Source organism: Vidua macroura, chromosome 1 (assembly GCF_024509145.1).
Source record: "Vidua macroura isolate BioBank_ID:100142 chromosome 1, ASM2450914v1, whole genome shotgun sequence".
In the NCBI taxonomy this organism is placed as follows: Eukaryota; Metazoa; Chordata; class Aves; order Passeriformes; family Viduidae; genus Vidua; species Vidua macroura.
This window is the reverse complement of record NC_071571.1, coordinates 64,141,046-64,165,110: the sequence shown is the minus strand read 5'-3', so window position 1 is coordinate 64,165,110 and position 24,065 is coordinate 64,141,046. Positions and strand designations below refer to the sequence as shown.

General features: G+C 38.7%; 1 protein-coding gene across 1 annotated transcript in view; it reads right to left on the bottom strand.

The window, feature by feature from the left end:
* Nucleotides 1–15: 15 nt before the first annotated feature.
* The window catches only part of LOC128809484 (kinesin-like protein KIF13A), a 65,308-nt gene continuing 41,258 nt past the window's right edge, over nucleotides 16–24,065 (bottom strand). Inside the window, exons 18-36 of the mRNA XM_053981508.1 lie at nucleotides 23,293–23,442; nucleotides 22,972–23,136; nucleotides 22,236–22,409; nucleotides 21,570–21,721; nucleotides 21,335–21,467; nucleotides 21,096–21,242; nucleotides 18,700–18,799; nucleotides 18,482–18,608; nucleotides 17,399–17,454; nucleotides 16,171–16,295; nucleotides 14,972–15,148; nucleotides 14,479–14,571; nucleotides 13,491–13,643; nucleotides 12,995–13,072; nucleotides 12,435–12,482; nucleotides 11,859–11,970; nucleotides 10,765–10,916; nucleotides 3,656–4,751; nucleotides 16–2,784 (exon numbers count right to left, since the gene is read on the bottom strand). Coding sequence (XP_053837483.1) covers nucleotides 2,498–2,784; nucleotides 3,656–4,751; nucleotides 10,765–10,916; nucleotides 11,859–11,970; nucleotides 12,435–12,482; nucleotides 12,995–13,072; nucleotides 13,491–13,643; nucleotides 14,479–14,571; nucleotides 14,972–15,148; nucleotides 16,171–16,295; nucleotides 17,399–17,454; nucleotides 18,482–18,608; nucleotides 18,700–18,799; nucleotides 21,096–21,242; nucleotides 21,335–21,467; nucleotides 21,570–21,721; nucleotides 22,236–22,409; nucleotides 22,972–23,136; nucleotides 23,293–23,442 — 3,525 coding nt within the window. The 3' untranslated portion in view covers nucleotides 16–2,497. The remainder of the gene's footprint in view (nucleotides 2,785–3,655; nucleotides 4,752–10,764; nucleotides 10,917–11,858; nucleotides 11,971–12,434; nucleotides 12,483–12,994; nucleotides 13,073–13,490; nucleotides 13,644–14,478; nucleotides 14,572–14,971; nucleotides 15,149–16,170; nucleotides 16,296–17,398; nucleotides 17,455–18,481; nucleotides 18,609–18,699; nucleotides 18,800–21,095; nucleotides 21,243–21,334; nucleotides 21,468–21,569; nucleotides 21,722–22,235; nucleotides 22,410–22,971; nucleotides 23,137–23,292; nucleotides 23,443–24,065) is intronic.

Genomic DNA, 24,065 nt, shown 5'->3' with positions numbered 1-24,065 from the left:
AAAAGCAATTCGCAGTTGCACTATCACCACAATTTTCTTCCATTTTGAATCCAAAGTTCAAGACAGTAAAATCCTAGTCCAACATTGCTAATAAGAAAAAAATGATTCTGTTTATGTACTAGAGTTTTAAGGAGCACAAAGCTTTCATCTTCCTATCACACTGTTGCACCTGTTAGCTGTGCTCCTTCTAACTTTGCATCAAACCAGGGCAGGGCATGTTCATGTGCAAGCTTTGCATGGTCTTTTAATAAAAACAGAACTCACAATGGCATAGTTTATGTGAAATGGGTACAGAAGGACACAAGGTTGGCTTGCTTTGGTCTCTTTGGCATATACAGATTGCCTACTCCAAGAGCACAATTATCCCAGTGTTTCCGAAGCAATCAATCATGCATTCTGTATTCTCAGCAGCCTGAAACAATGAAGAACCCAGCTGATGCTGGCTGATGCTAACCTGGTGTAACTACTGAATGTGTGCCATAAGAAAATGGCCACATTGATTTTCAGAATTGTTTGTACTGGTCCTGGAAAAATATTTTAATGCCAATGTGTAAGGAGATTTCCTAAAATGTTTATAAAAAGATTAAAGTGACATCTAAACTTAACTTCAAGACACTGGGGTGTTTGGCATTAATGCCTGGCAGTATTCCACAATCATCTGTGCCCGATAAAATAATTCTGCATAAAATCTTTTTCTATTACAGTAGTTTCCTCCAGCAGCAGTGTCATTAATGCAGTGAGAGCAACTCCAGGTGGACACCAGAAGCATGAACTGTTCTGCAAAGATACACATTTCAAAATCAATTAACACTTAAGAATCCTGTCTTAGAAGGGACAAAAGCCATGGCAAGGGCAAGTGTACTGCACTTCACAGCCCCTCCTTTCACTGCCTCCTCCAGCACATTGCCCTCCCAGCTGCCAGCAGCTGGGGCCTTTATATATTTAGCAATGATACTCACTTGTCTGTCTTCCAGGAACTTGTCCCATCTCCCCTTGACCCACAGGATTCTGTTTTCTGGCAGGAGTTCTCCACCTCTGCTCCCTCTCCTGGGAGGGATGGGGAAAGCAGAAGGTGAGGAATGTGTATCCAAAGGGGTTGCTATTCTCCTCTGAGGCTCAGTGGTAAGATGGGTTCATACCCTCTTAGTCTTCCACTCCAACATCACTATCCTTCAGCATTTTTACCAAGTCCTTTGCATCTGAGCAGCACCAGCTAGAAACAGCTCCCTCTTTGAGCATTAAGCCTAATTGTACCAAACACAAGTAAAACATTTTTTTTTTAAATCCCAAGTAAACAGTCTGTATTCTAACACACAACAGGTCTGCACCAATTAAATACAGTATGGCAATATATAAATTACAGTTCTTTACAGTAAATAGTAAAATACGAGAGTCCGCTTACTGTACACAACAATCAGAGAAAGAACAGCAGCTTTTCAGTAAGGTCCCAGGTATCTCAATCATTCACTTGCTAAGGAACAAAGAAAAGATACAGCAGGCCATTCACTTCACTCATTTTTTACCATGTTGCTTTACAAATATCCAGAACGCTTGTACAGGCATCTACAGTATCTACATGTGGAACAACCTTCTTAGGAATTCATGAGCACCAGACATAAATCCCTCCATCATTCCCATTATTAAAATAAACTTTACAGATTAAAATTACTTTAGCAGGTTCTATTTCATCTTGATAATAAACCAGTAAGTAACAAGTGCAAAGTTTGCAGTCATGATCCATTTACTGCTTCTTTATTTCCCATTTCTCCCCACCTTGCACCCAAAAAACCAAAACCCCCTAAAAAACCCAGAATGTTATCCTCTCACACTCTTGCAGTAATACTGTTTCTGCAGTCAAACTGCCCAGCTGGCTTTTGCTAACATGTGAAATGCCAGACTCATAGCTTCAGGTATCGTCAGTCATTCCGATGCCAAGTCAGCACAGTGGCAGGCCTCAAGGAAGACAAAACATATGAAGCAGTTGGATATTTCAGTGTGCTTAAACACGGGAGGCTGCATGGTGCCCAGTGACTGAAAGGAACATGGCACCAAGTTACCAGTTAAAACATTTACAATAGAAAGATATAAACAGCAAATATGTCAGTCTAAAAGAAGTTCTTTGGTAATTATGAACAGCGGTTGGGTCTTTTTTCCAAATACGGATTCACATCCTGGTTTTTCCTCAATAAAATATCTTTTGTTGTTTAAAATATATCTCCCAAGTTGTTGTGTAACAAATAGTCCAGTACCTCAGTTATCTACAATCAACTTTAACTGTGTTTTAGTGTGCAGCCGTATCTGCCCACTGGCAGACAAACTATAGATACACATTCATATATATATAATATATATATTATTTATAAAAAATTAGAGAATTAAGTCAAGGACTCTAGAGAATACACATTCCATATGGACAGGTTAAAATGTACAATAGCTTCAAAAATCCATAAAGTTTTCTACACAGTGATGCGTGTAGTAAGTGCAAAAATACTGTGGTTTAGTTAATCCAAGATTTCCTGTTTTCCTGTTTCCTAGAAAAAGCAGAAGCCGCTGCATCTCCTGAATGGCAGAGGACGTCTCCTCCTGTCTTGGGAGTGGCTGATGAGCCTTGAAGCACAGAACTCTTCCGTTTCTCTGAAGTGGAAGGTGCCTGAGACCGGGAAGTGCTACTCCATTTCCTTGCGGGAGCTGGTGCTTTGCTGAGGCGCCCTGGACGAACGAAAACGCCATGTCGAGGTTTGCAGTGGAAGTACTCTCTGCCTTTCACAATTCCATCGTGCTTCCCTTCAATGGAAAGAAATGCACAGGATTAAATGCTGGTGCTGCCATTAACACATACAATTGAGGGGCTGAAGTGTGAATAGCTTTGGTTATCTGTCAAGTAGTCAAGATTGTTCCTGCTGAGTGACAGAGCCAGATGCTCACCATACACTAGGGAGAACAGAACTTGGAAAAGAAGGCTTAAAATGTGACCAAAAATATGATTTTCTAAAATATTGCTTTGTTAACTAACAGTTTAAAAAGCCACGAATGTGTTCATTTTGCAAAATAAACTGTCCTCAAAACCAATTGCTTGCAAAGCTTAAAATTTAACTGGAGACAAACTTTGGGCATAAGTGATATTACCTGTTAAACTACTAAAAACATCTTTTTAAATGACCTGAAGCATTTCTATAGAAATTTCTTAACACTTGCAGAGCACTGACTTTTTCTGACCCCTCTGAAATGAAGTAACAGAAAACCTGTGTTCTGAAATTCATCTTTCCCCAGTGGAAAACAACAATAAATCTCTAAAAGTCACTGACAGCAAACCTATCTGATAAGTGATGCACACTGTTAGTACTGTTCATGAATGTGTGCACACTTATTAAAAAAACATCTGCCAATTTTAAGCTTTGCTTGTTTCTTTGATCTGTAAGAACAGATGGGTACCAACAGGGAACTACCACAACATGCAAAAGCAGAGCTTTTAGACAATTAAAAATGGGTCAGAGCATCTCTATAAGCAGAAAGTCGAGAATTGGGTGTATCAGATACCAAGCTTCATGAAACTGGAGGTACTTCCCAGGACTGAACTGGAAGGAATGATTGTACTATAACTTTAAAAATTGGTCACACTAGCTGCAAAGATAACCCAGAACCCGTTTAGTCTTACCCAGCTGAACATTGAGCTCAACTCCAACCCAGATTCCAGCTGAAAAATCCACCCTTCCAACGTATCTCACTGTGCCCATCTTATTACTTCCAACACAGACTTGCTCGCCCACAGCCACCCAGCTTGGCAAGATGTGGGCTTGATCTGCAGAAGCGCCTTCTTCACAATCAGAACCATCCAAGTGGTTCTTCATAATAAAATCGTCCATGGAAGCATCGGGATAAGTCTCAGGATCTGAAGTGTCTTTCACCAGTTGAGAACAAAAAGGGCTTTCCACAGCATCCTCAAGCCAGTTGTCACCTGCTGCTGCTGCAGAGCTCTGCTGGCCTGTGCATGGGCTCTGACCCTTGCCAGGGCCTCGGGGTGACTCTGAGGTGCTCGCTCCATTAGAGGACAGAAGGGAACACGACTGCAGAGCTGCTGAATGGTCAAAGTCCTTCCCATCTTCAACACCCATGAACTCAGTAAAGGAGTGATCTTCCAGAACGTCCGTCATGTGCTCAATTGTCACCTCGCATGCTGAAAATTCAATGGTATTTTTGCCATCCGAGGAACTTAGAGCTGAGAGAGATCCAGCTCTGGGTAACTGCTGAGAGTCTCTGTCAGTGGCACTGAATGACAGCGGTACTTGCTCTGTTAAGGCACTGTTTCCTTTCACTGGTACCACAGGTAACTTCTCTCTTGCTAGCTCCTTTTCTGATTCTCGACATTCCTTGTTCAAAGATCTTAAATCATGTGCAAGGGATGATCCCGAGGGATCACTAGAGTCCAGCTCCTTGGAGTGACTGGCTAGCTGGTCTGTGCTATCACTACAAGGAACAAGCATGTCAGACAGGGTGGCATTAGAGGCACTGTGGGAAAAGTAGCCACTAGTGATGCTGCTAGTGGTGGGGCTGCGGGACACCTCTTTCTCAAGAACATGTGAGCTCATGAAGTCTGATTTAGAGGAAAACCACTCCCTGTTCTCCAGGCTAGCATTGTAAATACTGAAGTCAGCAAACTCCTCCGGTACGTAAGGCCGGAAATTTTGAAAACTTTGTGGACTTATCAGTTTCTTATTAATGGCCTCCAACTCATTGTCTTCCTCCTCAGAGTCCTGCAAATGAGAAGAGGAATTAGGATTAGGAACCTGTGACAGTGAGGTTTCCAAAATAAACGAACCATCCTTGATTTTTTCCTTTCTGAGCATAGAGAAATATATACCTTTAATATTCTTTATTCTGAAGAATGGAAGACATCATTGAAAAGAGCTGCTGGGAATGTATCCTATCTACACTGAGCTATTCAGTTTTTAGAAAATAAATTCTAAATAGTTCAGAAAATATAAACCAATAGTTTATATTGAAAGTTATTAGAAAGTTACATATTTTCATACACAAACTTTTTTTCCCCATGATTTAGACTAATTAAACCTACTAAAGGTATTTTGTAGAGTTAATTCACTACCTAACAAGATGAACATAAATATGAATGGTAAAGGCCTTAAAAAGTCCGTGCTGCAATACAGGTTATTAAAAACTTTGGGATGATTAAAAACCTTGCACAGTGGGATTTTCTATTAACCTGATATCAGTGAGGCTAAATAATTTTGCTTACCCCTGGCTATCACAGCTGAACATGTTCAGGATGTTTGAATATACAAGCAAAAAGATCAAATATTACAGCAAATCTTCAAGGAAGCATTTGTATGCAGACATGTACGTGTTTGGAGGAAAATAGGTGACACTAATCACTCTAGGAGAATTTGGAGGTGCCTCCCTGAATTTCCCCTTGGTGATGTGTGGGGATCCACTGTGACCAGACCACAGATGTGGCTTTCACAGAGTCCATCTGAAGCTGAGAACTTCAGTCTGTAAAGATGAATCTGAGAAAGACTCCAGCAACATGGTAGGGCTGCTCCTCCAAGATAAAATATTGCAGGCAGGACTCCACATGGATGCTTTTTTAAGTACTTGCCTTTTTATATACATATATATGTCTTCATTTACACATATATATGCAGGTATAAACATACGTATATGCATACTCACACATATATAGTAAAATTGGTTAGTTTACAGGAAATTTCTACTAGAAATAATTGTATTTTAAGAAAAATGACAACTGCTGAAGTCCTTTAAAGAAACTGGAGCCCCCATTATTTCTCAGTTCCTTTATCTGCATCACAGATTTCAAATTCTGATCAAGGCAGATCCTGTGTGATATCTGAAGTACCTGCTGTGATTCACCAATGTAAAAGGAAAAGCAGAACAGTTAACCAGATGACCACAGAGTACCAACATATCAGTTTAAACATCCTCTTGAAAATGTTTCCTCGCTTCAAAATAGCTAAGACTGCTCAAAATAACTTTGTATAACAAAACTTCCAATGCCCAGACAGGAAACAGATTTGCTCAGTTTGCCCATGTCAGAATAATCACAGAATTGTTTGGATTGGAAGGCACCTCTTGCGGTCAATTAGCCCAATCTCCCTCTGCTCAAGCTGGGTCAGCCAGAGCAGGTTGTCCGAGACAGTGTCCAGTTGGGTGGGTTTTGAGATCTCTACAACCTTTCTGCACAACTCATTCCAGTGTTTGACTCCCCTCACAGAAAAAGTGTATTCTTGTTCCATCTTGTGGTCAGATGGAATCTCATGTGTTTTGATTTGCCTCATGTCCTGTCACTGGACACTGCTGAAAAGACCCTGCCTTGGCCCATCAGGTGTTCTAATATATTGATAAGATGCCCCTGTGACTGGTCTCCTTAAGGCTGAACAGCTCCAGATAGTCCAGCCTCTCTCATTTGTCAGACAGCCCTTATCTGTAACAAGGTCTCATGTCCATTCTTACCATGTTCAAACTCACAGCAAACTCATAGGAAATATAATTCAGTATTACCCGGCCAGGATAGCCTTTTAATATGACTCAAGATTTTCAATGCTATTAATTTTTTGTTGGCACAGCTATCAGTATCTGAACAGGATGTTTCTACTTGTCTAAGTATATCTGACAAATCCAACCACATTTCAGATTATTAATATTTGCTCAAGCAAAGGCTTGGTATCCTTTGCTTTCTAATTTTCACAGCACTCTTTCAGAGTTATTTCTCATACAGAATTTGGATGAAGGCTTTAATTTGCAATTATTTATTTCTCTTTTTATTTATTATTAGTGTTATAAAATGTCATGTAAGACTACTGAGTATTATTTATACTGTTGAAAATCTTGCTACTTACATCTGAAATCCACACTTCCTTAGAAGTAAAGAAAAAAATTAATACTTCCTTTATTGAGACTACGAATATCCTTCCAAGCACTAAAGCCTTATGTAAAGCATCTTTTTTGCATATTGCAGGATACCAGTTGCTCATCTCTGAGGGATGTTTTCTCAATCATTCTGCTTACTTCCTCCCTTTTACCAATTTTACTTTTGCAAAACTAAGTTTTGTTCTATGCAGAACCTTATAGTTTGGGTTTTTTTTTTTAAATATTAAAAACTAAGAGTTTATCAAATACACTTTTTAAAGTTGCAGATTATATACGAACTCCAAACTAATAAATATTTAATGAAGGAAGTATTTCTAGTTGATACTAGCTAAATGTCCCTTCAGACCAAAAGGTATTTTTATAAGAGTTCTTTATGTCTCCTTTGAAACTTGCAAGATTCTTCATTTGACTGAAAAAACCCCACCGTGGTGGATTCCCTGCTCAGAATCAGACTGGATAAGAGGCTGTAACTGAGAAATGGCTCTACAGACATACAGACATTGGAGAGTGATTAGGAAAGGCCAAACAAGTAACCACAGTGTCAGTCATGTGCCATTTCAGGGTTATCTGTCATCGTAAGTATAAAAGCTAAGCTACAGAGAACCAGTTTTCTTACTAGAACATGGGCTATGAAAAATGCTGTGAATAGGTGAAGAGACATCACCTTGTGACAAACAAAAGATGCCCTTGGTGGGGACAAGACATATTTCCTTACAGAGCCCATCTTAAGTTTCCTGACTGGGAAATTCCAGAAACAAAGCAATTTCAGAGTTTTTCAAATTTCTGTGGATGTGAGATGGGGAAAAAAAGAAAGAAGGTGCCTTGTACAGCTCAGGCTAATGGTATAAATAAAGATAAAATCTTTGAAAAACTGGTCAAGAAACTTCAGCAACTTCCCTGGGATGTAACAGAATGACTATAATGAAAAGCAGATTTAAGAACTGGTAATAGAAAGACCATGACAGCAAGAACTAAGGAGACAAGACTATACATCACATTCTAGCAATAAAGAAGCAAAATAAGCAGGAGCACAGAGCAGCTTCTCTACACCTGTTTTGCATCTGCATTTTCAAATCCCTAAATTACACCTCTCAAGTAACCTCAACAAGTTAGTTCCCATTTTACTAATTTAAAAATCAGTAATACTTATCTAGTGGTTGCACCACAGATGCCTCAATTTTTATTGCCCACTAGAAGGGTTTACTCTTAGCAAACCCTCCCTTAAAAATGTTAATTGCTGGCAGTATTTAAATACACTTAAAAGGAAAACATTTAATCAGACCTTAACATAAGTCACTGTATTCCTATATTATATAGAACATGCCCCTATATCATGCTGTTTTGATATAGCTGTAATATCAAGCATGTGTAAGTACTCTCTGAAATTTCAGATTGAATGCTATATTTCAGGCTAACTGAATAAAAAATATTTTTGTTAGCTGCTTTTTCTTCCCCTTTCCTTTGGCAGATGTGTTTTGAATATTGGAATACTTCAGCCTAGCTAAAATATAGTACTCACTGAAGCTCTGAAAAATGGGGTAGTCTGAGAAGCCTACTTCCTAGAAAGACTTCTTTCCTAAAGCAATAAAACCCCCCAGAAACATCACTTGCTAAATACAACACCCTAGGCTGTCAGGGCTACAAAATGTAGCCGTGTCAACTTCTTCCCCACTAGCAACTGCTACTTCTTGCCTGTCTCTCCAGGACCCTCAAGGGTCTAAAAAGTCATCAGATAGAGGACTAGATCCAAATGAAAAACTCCATGGTAGTCAAGCCATCACCTGGGTGGATCAGTTCCCTTGATCTGACTTCCTGTGCAACCAAAACAAAAAGCTGTGTTGATACAAGAAAGAAGTCAGTACGAGTCAAGCAGCTGAGAACTGAAAGAACACCTCTTTCTATGGTTCTTTTGGCTACAGTAGGTTTACAGTGTTCAGTGAATTAGATCCCTTCTAGTTGGCAAAGCCTGGTAGCAGGATGTTGCCCTTTCCTAGCTCTGAAAGCTTCTGTGTATCTGTGGAAAGCAGCACAGGCAAATGCCTGGGTTAATTCAGGGCATGCATGGGGTGGGACTTTGTTTTCACTCAAGGGATTAAAACTGCCCTCAAGTTGCTATGGAAAGTTTTGTAACAATTTATTTTCCAAGGGATGTTTTTTCAACTAGAAGATTTTTTCTTCCAAATACCTTCATGCTATTTGTATCAGTGCCTCAGTGCGAGTCAGCACATCAGCTACCTCATGGAAAATTAACATGCTCAAGAATAAAACAGCTGCCACCCAAACCCAGCAGCCAAGCTTCAAATATATACAACAGAACACTCAGGATACTTTGGTCTAACAACTTACAAAACAGCATTAGAAATCCAGAACAGTTTTTTTAATGGCTTGGCTATATGGTAGGAATGAAGATAACTGTTGAATAGCAGAACCCATCACTAGGATTTTGTGGAAAACTGTCCCATAGGACTTACAGGAATTAATTTGAAGGTTCTGAATTTTAAATCTAAAGCTCTGATTAAAGCAAGTATTTGCAGCCATGTTCCACAGCCCCAAAACCAAAACCATCATACAGCAGAAATGATGATACACCTTTTGTTGAAGCAGCAGTGAGAAAAGGATTTAGCAAGTGAAGATTAAAACAAAAGCCCTCCACCTCAATTTCCACCTGAATTATGATGAGGACAGGCTGCAGGTTAATTAAGAGCGGCAATCTTAGTCATATTACTTCCATGTCAGGCAATTAGAAGCTTTTATAGTGTACCCACACCTAAATGCACGGTTACTTACACCAAATGGGATCATTCCATTTACTCTGGGGTATAGTCACAAAATCTAGGTAACATACAAGGTATATTAGAGTGACAACAGCATTGCTCACTAACCCATCCTTTTCTTGATCTTTTGTGCCCTGTAAATACTACAGCCTCCCCTCTCCCCCCACCCCACAAGACATATGACATATAAACATTAAAACCCAAAACAAAAGAGGAACAGAACACCAAACTCCAGTAGAGTTAGTTCCAATAACAGAATGCATTTGCAAGCCAGGCAAGCAACTGTTACAACCATAACCTACAATCAGTCACAAGTGGTTATTTCCACAACTTCTTTTTCCTGCTGGAGTAGTGTGAATGCCTCAAGCCCACTACCAGGCCTCGAGACAGAAACTGGTACAAAACTTACAATCTTCTCCTCAGGCATGCTGCTGGCCCTGCTTCCTGCAGGCACAGCACAGCCAGCACAGTGCACCTGCAATGGAGGCATGCTCTGCAAAGGCTGAGACACACAACACATCACACAAACCACAACTCTGACCACGCTGCTAACTGGGTGCCAAGTCAGAAAGGTGTGAAGACGTGATGAAGGTGAAACAGCATTGGCCATACAGACATCAAAATTCAAGTTAATGGGTAGGGGAACTCGTGCACTTCTCCCAGAGTTTGAGGGTGAGGAATAAAGACCAGAATTATAACCACCCCAGAATAGAAACATAATTTCTATTCTATTTCATAATTCTATAATTTCACAGAATTATGTTTCGTCTATGAAAAACCACCAACATTTTACTGAAGAATAAAAAGAAAAAAGGGGTAAAGGTAGCAAAGTAGTTACTGCTACTTTAAAATATAAGTATCCTGTAATGGGCAATACATACTAAGAAGTAAAAAAAACCCAAAATCCACAAACCCTGTATTCAGGTAAAAAACAAAACTCCAAAAAGCAAAACTCCACCAGATATAAAGAGTGACCTGAATACTTTTACCAGAGAATTACAAAATTCTGTTGCAACAGATGCAAATGATTTTTCAAGTACACAAAATCACTCCATCTCCTTTAAAAAAGCAGGTGGTTTTCAAAGATTACCTCTTGACTAAGTAGGGGTCGGCTTTCAAGTGGGGTCTTCCTCTTATGCTCCTCTTTCACTGGCATTAAGGGCTTGAAAAACTTTGGTGGCTGGGGAGAAAATGCTTTAAAAGGGCTGGCCATTAAAGCATGGGAATTCTCTGCTACAACACCTAGGTAAAAAAGCAAAAATAATGTATTTCAGTTCTTCATATCCTGACTGCAAGATCATATTTCAAAACAACTGAAGGTTAAGCCATGCAATTGACAAAGTTGCTGGCTACAGAAAAATGTCAATATTTAAGTATTTAACCACTGGTCTAGGCAAGAAATAATGCAGAGCTCAGCAAGATCCTCAGAGAAATCTGGAAACAGAAGGAAAGCAGAGAACAGCAGTACCTGCCCCTTCCATTTTGAGGCTCCAACATTTCTCCTTTTCTTCTTGGTCATAAAACCAGTGGGAAGTGTCCTTGAAAATAGAACTGAGAAGCTATTTGCTTCCTGTGTCTCACCTGACCTCTGCCCACAGGACTGCAAATCTGCGCTGTAACCAAGCCAGCCATCCAGAACAGCCAGCATGATCAAAAAGGAAATTATAAGCAAGGAAGCAATGAATAAACCCCCAGTCCCACTTTATTGCAGCAGTATTTCTACCTGCACTGCCTGGTCAATGTGACCTGAAGGAATCAAGGCACCTGTGACACACTGGCAGGGAGCCAGAGCCGATATCCACATATCATGTAAAGAACCTGTCTAAGGACGCTTCCCACTTTAAAAAAAGCATCTTCAAATTCATAAAACAACAGCAGTTGCGTTTTGTTCTTCTGTGTGTGTGTGTGATATTTTGTTTTGGGTGGGTTTTTTTCTTTTTTTTTTTTTTTCTTCTACAGTTTTGATTTATATTTAGCACATTCTGCCCTCCTCTTTACCCTCTTTCCTGGATGTCTTATGCATTTCTCCTTTTCTCCCCTATTTCCAGATTATGTTTGGCTCCTTAAGTAGAAGCTGGATAACACATTTATTAGGAAAAGAGCACTGGGAATTTAATTTTCAGTTAAATGCAATAAATAAGAATCCACCAGCATTACATATTCATTACACATATGAAATCTCACCACTGCCGTCTTTGCTCTTGCGAGGTGACTCCCTGGGTAAAGTACCATAGCATGATACATCTTGATAACTGGAACAACAGTCAGATATATCTAGGTGACTTTCAGACCAACCCTAAAAAATAAAAATACATAAAGCTGCATGATGATGCAGGCAAATGTGGAAAAAAACAATAGGTAAACTCAGGTGTTTTTTTTAAGAGTCAACCAAACCCCACAAACCAAAGCTATGTCAATTACTGACTTCAGACAATTTTCCTGTCACACAGAAATGCATTGTTTAAAAGGTAATTAGCTGGTCAGAGAAGTAGTTGAAGTTTTGCTCTTTCTGTTTCTTACATATCAGTTTATATAATTATAATATGAAAAGCAGAGAAGGACAGTAAGGTTTAATGCAAAATTATATGTAAAGGGTACAGAACTTTTAAGACATATTATGTAAATCAACTGCTTTAAATATTACTAAAGGAAAATAGTATTTCTATTTTCCTTTTTTTCCCCCAATTCTCAAACACATCTTGCTTCTGGCAGGGATGGGAAATCTGGGAATGTGAACTGTTTGTTGCTACATTTCCATACCTTGTCATCTTCGTCACAGGCAGAAAGATCCAGTCGACTACAGGACACCTACAGGACACCAACAGGCAGAATGACAAAATGCCTACCTTTTATTTGTGAGATATAAAACCTTGAGGAAACACTGTGATCATTTAGTCCTAATAACTGTTTTGCTCTCTCTTTTCAGAACAGATTATGTAAAAAGACATCTAAGTTTCTGCTGTATGAGTGTGTGAGAGAACACATAAAATGGAAACTACCCCTTATACCATGAAAAAAGTTAAAGGGATTTGGAGGTAAAAGTAATCTGAATCAGGGCAGCTGTCATCCTCAACTACTTCCCAAATGGATTTCCTTGTAAAAGGAGAAGAGTTTCAACCAACCTTCCCTCTTCGCTGTTAACTTCATTATCTCCTAGGATGGACAATTTTGGGGAGGGGGTTTCACTTCATGGCCACTTCCCCACAGGCAGGTTAGTCCCAGCACAGAGTAATCATTACCATATCCCATTGTGCAAGCATTACATCAGCACACAGACAGCAGCCCCTGCCCCATCAGTGCTAACGATGAAGAGTCCTTACGTTGTGCACGTTCGGAGTGCTGATGCTCCTGCGGATGTTCCTGGCTTTGGTGGAGAGAGCCTCTTTGACAGTGACTGCCTGTGTAAAGAGAACAAAACACTAACAGCAACGCCATGGTCTCCTCAGGAGAACTGAGCAAGCAGGATAGGTACATTTTCTCAGTGTAGTTAACAGCAGCAATCAGGGCTTGCATTCACAAATCTTAATTCTTAATTTGCACACACAACCACCAAAGCTTCTGTCTGAAATTCATTCTTTAGCCTTTGCTTGTTCAGGTTCTGTGTACTACATCATTGTCAGCTTTAGTTACTACATCCTCCATCTCTGGAAATTTCACAGAACTAATTTCATCTTATATTTATCTGTCCAATGATCTCTAAAGAAACAACCAACTAAAAAAAAAAAAAAGGCAACACGGTATTTTTAAAAGATCAATCATCTTTTCTTGAATTCTCATAATCCAGCACAAAGGGTGCAAGAAATGCCTTTTCCTTGCCTGTCTTAGCCGTTCAAGGCTCAGAATGTTCTCCACTTGCAGCACACCACGTGTGTATTTCTCAATGTAGGTTTCGCCATCAGGCGTGCCCTCATTCTCACTCCTTGCAGCCATCAGTGCTAAGGTCTCACGATCCTCAATTTCTTCTGTAGCCTAAAGTAGAAGTTACATCATTCAAGGTTTCAAAAACAAAAGCCAATTGTTTTAGCTCACTTTTTTAGACCAGTTCAATCCAGAAATTAATTTGATTTGGGCATCTTAAACTTAATCAGCAAACCTCATTACAGTCAATGATCCAGGGTTGTTCCATAGAGATGCAAATGATGCTGAAGAGATCAAGCTTAGGAGAAGTTTTGAGCATTTGCTGTAGTAAATGCACTTCTAGAAATAATGCATATTTAACCTGAAATTGTGTTATGTTAAGGCTCAACTAATGACAACTTCCTAGGCAAGGAAATGTAATTTCCTCTCCAAATCTTAAAATATGCTGTGATTTCCCTAGAGTTTAACATTTAAGTAGTACTGCAACAAAGTGACAATTACTTTCAAGACTATTTAAGTTTTCATTTGTTCAGTTTGTTTACTTTTAAAATAAATTTTATAGTACATTTACAACTCATAGACGCTTTTTTCTATGAAAAGTAATTTATATTCCTGTGAACTCAAATTCCCAGCTATTCTGTTTTCACAAACCTGAACATTCCTCTGAGTACCCTCTGTATTTTCCCTGTAGATTTTAAGCTAATGGGCCTTCAAAAATAACTCTACAACAAAAACTTAAACACAGTAGAAGAGAAAATAAAAGCCCCACAGTTTTCAACTGTTTAAAGATAAACACAATCTCACACTGAACTTCAGTATATCCACTTTGGCAACCTGCCTCATACCAGCAAAGCAGGACATTTACTTTCTAATCAGTATCACCCACTGCAGTAGGTCAATTCTGTTGATTTCTGTGAATTTGCCATAGAAATACAGTATGATTTACCTTCGGTATATTGGATACTATTTCATAAGTCACTCCACAGGCATAATATATATTTTTCAAGGATATTCTCCTTTTCAGGTTCTGGGTAAAACTCTAGAAAGAAAGTAAGTAATTTTCAGTTACTGTTTTGATAATATTTATGACATCCTAAGAAATAAAAAGTTGCAATGAAAAATCTGATTATGAAGCCAACCAGAACCATAATTTATTAATTTATTTTTTTTTTAGCATTTATGATATTTTAAGCACTCTTTACAGCACTGTGCTCAGTATACAATGCTACTAAGTTCAATCAGTTGAAAAATGGACAGGTCAAAGAAATATACCAGTACACAGCTTCACTGCAACCTATAAACATCTAGTTTTCATTTCTCTCTCATAAGAACTAGGGAGACCAGACTCAAAAAGTTAAGCAAACAGCTAAGAAAACAAATTCATTAAATTAAGAATATGAAAAAAAAACAAAGAATAAAAGAATATATAAACTTATTACCTGCTTGTTATAAATGTTTGCTGCAATCCTTTTGCGCAATACCAGCTCCATTGCAGCAGGGTGACTGAGCTGCACAGTAGTCTTCACTATCAAGTAAATTCTCTCATTTTGAGGAGTTACCCTATTGAGGTGCACTGAATCATGGACAGAAGAGTCCCAGGCAGCAGTGGCTGAAACCTATGCAGACAAATTAAGTGGAAGAAGGAAAGGGAAATCAAAGATTCTATTATTCTAACAAAAGGTATAATTTACAATTATTTAACCTGAAGTAAAACAATTCCTTAATGAGAGAAAAATCACCATCACTGAACAAAGTGGAGTTAAACCTCCTTTTCATAGTAAGGAATTTATCAGAAGAATAATAAAAGAGATGTTAAGATACTGGGGAAAAGAATTATGATCACAATCCCCGCACTGTGCAAACCCTGCCCCAAAAGGAAGTTTTCACATGGCTAGAGACAGAAAGGAAAGCAGAAGAAGGACTGGATGAAGAAATACAAATCCTACTGCTACTGTATTAGAAGTGTATTAATTTCAATGTAAAATCTTCCACCTGTGTTGGATTAGGTTAACAGCCCAGATAGAATAAACCTGCACCCATTTTGTAGTACTTTTTTTCCTTCCCTCTGCCTTCCCCCCAACTTTGCTGTCCTCTTTATTCTGGAAAGAGTCTCTTAAACAATGGCCTGAGTAGATGCAGGACATGGAAGGAATCAGTTAAGAAATTCCAAAATGGATTCAGAACCATTAATTTCCAACAATTCCCAAACCATATATTTAAAAAACAGTAATTCTGTACTAAAAAAGAAAGAATTTTTATTTAAGCATTAAGCTTTGCCTAGTGCACGCAATAAAACCTCGTTTTCTCTGAAGACTTAAGAGCCTGCAAGAGGAATGATGAAGGGGTGAGGAAAGCAGGAAAAGGGATTTTGAGTCAGGCAGTTGAATTATTCTTTGCCAAGAGCTAAGACTTGTCATCTCTGAATTAAAGCAAAAGAGCTAACAAGTCATAGCCTCTTAAATTCTAAATAAATAGGCTGGAAAATAAAGGCAGCACTAGATACAGATGGTACTTCTAAGACAAAAAGGTAATAATAATAATAATAATGATTAAATACATAGAAGTAGGAAATAAAACATAAGAAGAAAGCATTTACACAAGCTAGAGTTGTCAAAAAGGAGGCTTGCTAACAATTTACCTCATCATCACTGTGTTTTAAGATCGGCAGATAAAAGAATGGGCTCCCATGCTCCTTTGGTAGTATTGAGTTAACTCCTGATGCATGGGGACCTATAAGTTGTTCATTGGCACTGAGGTCATCAGCTAATGAAACAAATGTGCAAAGAATGAAATAGTTTTATACCAAAGGATATGAATATATAGAGGCAAAGTTGTAATAAAGGCCTACTCATATTTCATATTACATTTAATCCTACTTAATCTTAGTACTATGCAGTATTTTGAAGATGATTTCAGCATACAAAAGAAATTGAGAACAGCAGTTCTGGCTACATTACGCTTTTAGCTAAACAAACAAAAGGTGTGCAATGACACAATGAGCCTATTTAAATGTCCTATTTGATTTGATATTTTGTCTGATAATCTCTGCTGATAGTAAAAAAAAAAAACCAAACCAAAACAAAACAAACAAACAAAAACCAAAACAAACAAACCATTCCTTGTGAGCACAGATGAAGGAAGAGGGTATTTCACTTTCCAAAAGTATCTGCTAAAGCAGGTTATTGATGCATTGCCTATATAAGTAGTCCACTCCAGTGCTGGATGTGATAAGGCCTATAGATCCTCTTGTGCTTTATGTTCAGGTTTATAATTAGACTTGTTTCCCAAACAGTCCTTAAATGCAGAGCTACCTCTAGTCTCTTGCTACTTAGACTGTGTATCTGTGTCTTAAGAATATGTATTAATATTCTTCTTGCATTTAGAACTAAATACCTTCAAAGGGAGAAGTCTTAGATTCTGTAAAAAAAGCTCTTTGTAGTCCTAACAACAGTGTTCATTAAATGAGCTGTTTAAAACTCTACAGAAATGCCAGTGGAAGGAGCTCTGAAAGCAGTGGGAGATTCTCTATTAATGCCTTAATGACATGTGAATTTGTACATCAAAACACTTACAGGATTTCCTCATCTGCTGTTTGATTCAAACTAAGTTTCCTTTCTTACAGTGTTTTCACTGTACTCCTGTGTTCCCAGACTTTTATCCTTATTCTAAAATAATTGTGCTTTATTATGCCAACATACACAGCCAGAAGAAAAAGCACTTTACAAGCTGTATCAGACAGTGTCATTGCCAGGACTTGTTTGAGTTCTTACACCTTTCAAGTCCAATCTTCCATTTAACCATTTATTGACCCAAACTAACTCCTATTTCCCCCTCCACAAGTTTCTTAATCTCCTTTTACAACATACCATTCAGATCAAGGAAGAGGACAGGTATATGTGTTTCCATTCCTGTAGGTGGAATCCTAAAACAAAACAAAATGGTAACAAAAAAGGCAAATTCATACCTAAGCTAATTTGGGCAAACAGATCTCCATGCAATATTCATTAACTGTAACCAATGGCCAAAGCTATCAACATTCTGATGGCTACTCTGAATGCCTGTGTGGCACAGACAGCATTTTATTAGCTCATGCAGAGCTAAATCTAGAGCTTTGCCAAAACTAAATTCACACCACACAGCATGTGGCAGTTACTGTGAGGACCAGAGTTCTAAACATCCTGTTCTGCTCCTTATGAAGTTAACTGGTTGTAGTAATCTCACACATAAAGGTCAGCAACCCTCCAAACAACTGGATATGCAACTACTGGCACTCATAATATCCATAAATACACTTTTAACTATATGTCCACTGCACGCTTCAGGTGGATAAGGGGAAAAACGGCAAGAAAAGAGTACTGCTACATTATTCCCCAAATACTATTGGAGACAGTAGTGTACATTTGATTAGAGGAGTATTTCTTGTCCACACTTTCCCAAACCTAACATGTTGCATTCCTCATTTTTGCATGTCAGCTCCAAAGATGTTAGTTAAAACACAAATTTAAATAAAACTAAAGAGAAATATATTACAAATTCAGATGAAACAAAGAACACATCCTTTGAAATCAGTTTCTTCCCTCTCCACCCTTTATCAATGACATTATCATGTGTTCTACCATTCGTTTTTCAATCACTCCTTTTCTGAAAGGAATCAAACTACTGGATAGTTTTCTCAACTGTATAAAGTTGCAAAATACTATATTATATTCAAAGGTGATTTTCAAACCTTGAAAGCTAATTCAAAGCTACTCTATGTAATATCTTAGCTAAGCAAATCTTTCTTACATTCAGAACAGCACTTGACCGTCTAAACTTTCTGTCAGTTGAATGCAGTTTGTAGTATCACAGGAGAACACAGGAAACTCCAAAACATCCTTAGATTTGTACCCTGCAGCATGCACAGTTTATGTACAAAAAGCTGGCAACTCCAGTGGCTTTTCTGAACATACCAATTTGCGGGGGCACCAGGAATTCCACTGCCTGGTGCTGGAACAAACACTGCATTCCTCTCTTCCGTCAGCCCTACCCACTGTTCCACCAGCCGGGCTTCTCGTTCTATATCATCCTCAGATTTTTCTATGGTGGAAGAGATTAGGATTACAGATGAGACACGCTTTTTGTGGTATAGGCCATAAAGTACTTATGACAGAGACTTCAAGATGCAAACCTTGTTTGTTGCTGATCTTTTGGATCTGCTCATCTAAGTATTCTCTGCGTTTTATCAATGCATCAGACCACCTTTCTCGTACACAGTTCAAATCTTCTTCCTAACATGGAAATAGAGAAGGAAGTCACTAGACTATGTGGGTAAGAATAAAAGAGCAGTAGATTTTGTGGTAATTTAGTCAGAATTTATATTAAATGGCTTGCACGATGCAGGAAACTTTTTTCCCCCGAATGACATGCACACTGATTAAATACCTCATTGCCCATGAAGGGAAGTTTATTTGCTTTCAAGTCTCAGATTTCAACAGGAGAAAAGAAAATGTGACTGCCTCTGCTGCTGAACAGATTATACACCATGGGCTAATTACTTATAGAAGCGGCAATCAATCTTTTGACTAGCACATGGAAGAGGAAAACCCAGTATCATCAGTTGATCGTAAGTTCTCCTGAAGATTAGACAGGTCAGTACGCCCTCAAACCTGCACAAAATTCCATTGCTAGCAGCTGCTATCAATGCAATTAAAAGATTTCTCATGCAAACAAAACCCATCATGCAATCATGCTTTGTGGTATCACAGAAAATCTGGTTGGTTCTTCTCTGTGATATGTCAGGAAGCGCAAAAACAGCCCGCAAGAAGTTAGTACCTTAAATTATATTTTTGAGATTGCAAGGAAACTTAACACATCATTTTAAGGGATGTCAGCATTCTCACCTAACTGGTTTTACTTCTGTTGGACTGCCTATTAGAAAAAAGTCTTCTGTGTAGAAATCTGAAATTTATTTTACTTTTAGGGGATTTCCTCTTCTGCTCTTTGTCACCTTTTAAAATACGTCTTTTGTTACACTGTCTAAATTGTGACTTATCACACAGGAAAATAGGTTCAAGGTTGGGCTTTGTGCAGATAAAAGAAAATTGCTTCACTGAAGCTTCTCTATCTATCCCCATTCACATCCTCCACTCTCACTCAAGCATTTCAGAAAACTGCACAACATAAAAGGTTATGATATTTTCTTTAGAAAACAAACAAAATATCTTATGCTGCATAATTTGCTTGGAAAAGATGACTGCAGCTGCTGGTTCTTTTCCCTGTGATATTCATCAGAAACTGCTTACATTCTAAATTAAAATTTCAAAGCTCTTATTCCCATAGCAATTCATGTAGCCAGTTAGGAGAGCTGACTGCAGAGTACTAGAGAAGAAAGGACACTGTAAGAGTATAAAGTCACAAGGTAAACTGAAACAGCAGTGTTTTATAGCCCAGGTAGCCTCTAAAATGCACAGCATGTGTGTATTTCAAAGCCGCTTTTGCTTGTTCATTTGAGAGTTGCTGGCCATTAGCATTAGCTGTGCCCCATGCCGCAGGACTGACAGCAAGAGCAGCAATACCTGGTAACTATCCATATCACCACCATCATCCTCCTCCTTCTGGTAGGAGAAAATACATTTTGTAAAACACAAAACCCATGCATTTCACTCAACAGAAATTCACAGAAATAACCCACAACATGAATACCAACATTTCATTTCTGCCACAAACTTGTAAAATGTTAAAATCACAGCACTCAAACAAGTCTTATTAGAGGTAGAAAGACTTTTTTTTCATTAGACTGTAGCAGGTCAGCCATGATTTGAGTATTAGTGAATATGTTTATTAAAAAATAAAATAATTAAAATCACCACAGAATCCAGTGCCAGAAAAACGACTGGGCAAGCAGATTACTAATCTCAAATTTTACAGTTTCATCTGTATCCAAGGTTAGAATTATTTGTGGAATTGAATACAAACCTTCTGACAAAAGGCACCTTGCTTCCCCAAGTGTCATATTCGACTTGCTCTTTGCTACCACTGTTCAAATCATGTTTTATTACCAATATGAATTTGTCCAGTATCAGTTGAAATCATTTATGCTTCTTAAGGACTTCCTTGGCTATGTGGAATAGCCCTTTCACATTCAGTGATGACTGTTTTTGATTCTTATCAAATAACAACTTGGTGCTTTTTGAAAAGCTAAATAGTATCTCACTACATTTTCTCCATAATTTTTTTTTTTTTTTTTTTTTTTTTTTGCTTTTCCTCTCTTCAACTTTCACCATCTCTGGAAGGGAGGGAAACTAATAGCACTAGGAATCTAGTATTAATCACCTTTACACACAAAGGTAAAAACAATTCTCATATTCCTTCTGTCCTGCCATACTCAGTACTTTATCAGTCATACATTGAGTTATAAGTAAAAAAAAGCAGCTTTAGCACCACAGGCTCACATTACTTGTATTAACCTCAAGCACATGTAAAACTGCGAATCAGGTACCAGTGTGCTAAGGTCCCTTTTGTAACTGTGTTGGGCTGGGTCAAGAACAGCAGAACCACACCAAACTGAGAAATTAACTGCCTTACCTGGTAGCTGTCCAAGCCCCTTTGCAGTTTGGTTGATCTGGCAGTCACCCCACCTACAGAGACTGAAAGAATTGCTTCTACCATGAGAGGCAATGTTCCTGAATGCTGCACGGGTTTCACTGTCACCTGAACTCTGCGAGAATGACCCTAAGCAGGAAATTGAGAGGGAGAGAGAAACTAAGAATAAAATTTAAAAAGTAATTTAAACGTGAATAAGATGGCAAGGAAAAGATACACACCTGCCTAAGTTGGAAAATTCCCCCTGTATTTACATCTTTTGCCTGATGGAGTTCAACTGCAGTGTATTCACCCATCTCATTCAATTCTTGTATGGAAATCCACATTTCTATTCTTCGAGTTACTTCATTCCATCTAAAAAGACATCCCCATAAAAACTCATGGTTGCCTCAAAGTATTTGTGCACAGCTGGTCTTACAAAACTTTTAGGAAGTTGATGGAAGCATTCATTTGTACCTGTCTCTCAGTGTCCTAGTTTTTGCATGAAGAGAATCAACTTCCCAAACAGAGCTGCCATTGCCAGTACATCTGTGACCCCACACTTCAATAGCAAGAGCTCCTTCTGAAATGAACTCCAAAAACTCCTCTGTGACATTCACCACATAGTCCTGTCAATGAGAAAAACAAATCACATTCAACCATAATAAATAATTGTATCTCCTCAACTTGCTTGTAAGGACACACCAATCAACTAACTTCCTGTCTGATCAACCATACAGTTTGCATCACAAAGCTCAACTCTGGACATGAAAGTTGTAAAAATCTCAGCAATTCATGCTCCTGCAGACCACATTTCATCATAAAAGCGATGTCTCAGCTCCAGTGATTTCTTTTAAGCTACTGAGCTTACCAAACAAGTATATAATCAGCTGTCATTATACAAATGATAGATTTCTCCACACATTAAAGGTAACATCTGAATTTAAAAGATCCCTAATCAAAAGATCTTTTCCTTTTGCTACATTTTGAAGAAGTAATGAAGTGAAATATTAAGGCATTCTTAAGCATAGTTAAAAGTCATTAGTTACATTACTTGACTCCCTCCTTCTTCCCCCAGCAAAACAAGGTTCATACTCTCAAACAATCCTCCTGGTAACACTATTTCATAATAAAAATATTTACCTTACAGTGAGAGAAGGTCACTGTAAAATGAGCATCTTTGCTCTGAGGTGAAGGCACATCTGGATCTACTACTGGTGCTGCAACTGTTGACTCGCATTGATCCCAAAATGTGTATTGACAAAAGACGAAGTTGGAGAGATTAGGTGGCAGTCCGGTTGCTTCTTTTATTTTTACCTGAGGAGATAAAATAGATGTTGTCAGGAATGACAGTTTCTTCTTCATCTGCAAACTGAAGACCAACAGCCAAGAAGTTTTAAAGAACAGTAAGGATATTGCCATTTAGAAAATCTTATTTTGCATATCCAGAAATGTAGACGTATGGACTTCAGCCATGTACATGTTTCATTTGAGGAAGCTGATAAGCTCGAGTGGACAATGAAATGCTTCATCACAGAAGAAATTAAATCCATACACCACCCTTAGATATTCTTGATCACATTAGATGATCAAACTACAGGAGATAGTTACAGGAAAAACTGTTTCCCCTTCTGTGTCTGTAAAGGATTGTCCTTGTAACACCAGTATTTATGGTGCGGATCTGCATCTACTAGAAACTAAAACAAATTAAATGAGCCACTGGAAACCACTGACTGGCCTACCCTGAACTGGAACAAGAGAAGTCCTGTCAGAGACTTTTCAGCAAGCAATAGTCTATATAGCCTAGTACTTTACATCAGACTGGCTACATAGTTACAGAGACTCAAAACTGTAAACTTCATCAGGTGTTCTTACTCACCCTACAGGAGAGCTTTTTTGCTCTGTGAATAATTTCTCCATTGTTATCCATGACTTCCAGACTCCCACTTTCACTGGAGTTCTCAGACGAGTCATCTCCTTCTACCACACGTTCTGGGACAGACCCAGTGACACGCATTACTTCAACATGCAGCCGCCCTGCCACCTGAAGGCAATTACACAGAGAACATACAAGGCCACTTGAAAAACACTTATTCACTGGGGAACAAGACAGCAGGCACCATTTGCTTGCTAAACCCCTGGTGCACAAGGAGCACCAAGAGTCCTGCAGGAGCTCTCAGCATGCCCAGTCCAGCCCTACCTCGCCCTGCTGGCTGATGATGGGCACAGCGTACTGCAGCTTCACGTCGTAGAAAAGGCACTCCAGAAACACATTGGCGACGCCGATCAAGTTGTGGTTCTCCTGCGCTTCATAGAAAGGATCACCTCTCTTGCCAATCAGCTTCCTTATCTGTTTTAGAGATAATGAAAGAGATGTCACAAAACCACCAGTGTGGGAACAGGAGATCAAATAACCTCATAGTATTAAAAGGTCGTGGCACAAAAATGATTCCACTACCCATCTTTGTTCCTTCCTGTTACACAGGCAGAAAGAGACTAGAATCATATTACAAATTTGAAATGAAATCTTTGAGATGAGACATTATACAATCCTTTCTTTACTACAGGATATAATAATAAGACGACCTGCATATTTTAGCTATGTCAAGGCAAAGCAGACTTTACCATGAGCAATTGCAGTAGCCATTGATTTCAAGATGTTTCACCTTTTCTGCTCTGCTTATACTTCTTAAACAAGAGGTCAAACCATCCTCAGGTTGTGCTGCTCTGGCTGCTGGCTACCACTACTACAAGGGCAAAGGGAAGGTGCACGATGATTCCTACTTAAGTCAACAGTGTTCGTATGACTCCCACAGAGCTGAGATCACACCTGCAGCATTCCCCATACAGCCACAAAGAATTCATGCGGATTCCTAGCACAATATGCACTCCTCAGTGAATTTTTTAGTTCCTTCCCTTCCTCTCCTCTTCTGTCTTCAACACATGCATTTGACCTACGTGTTTCTATGTAGC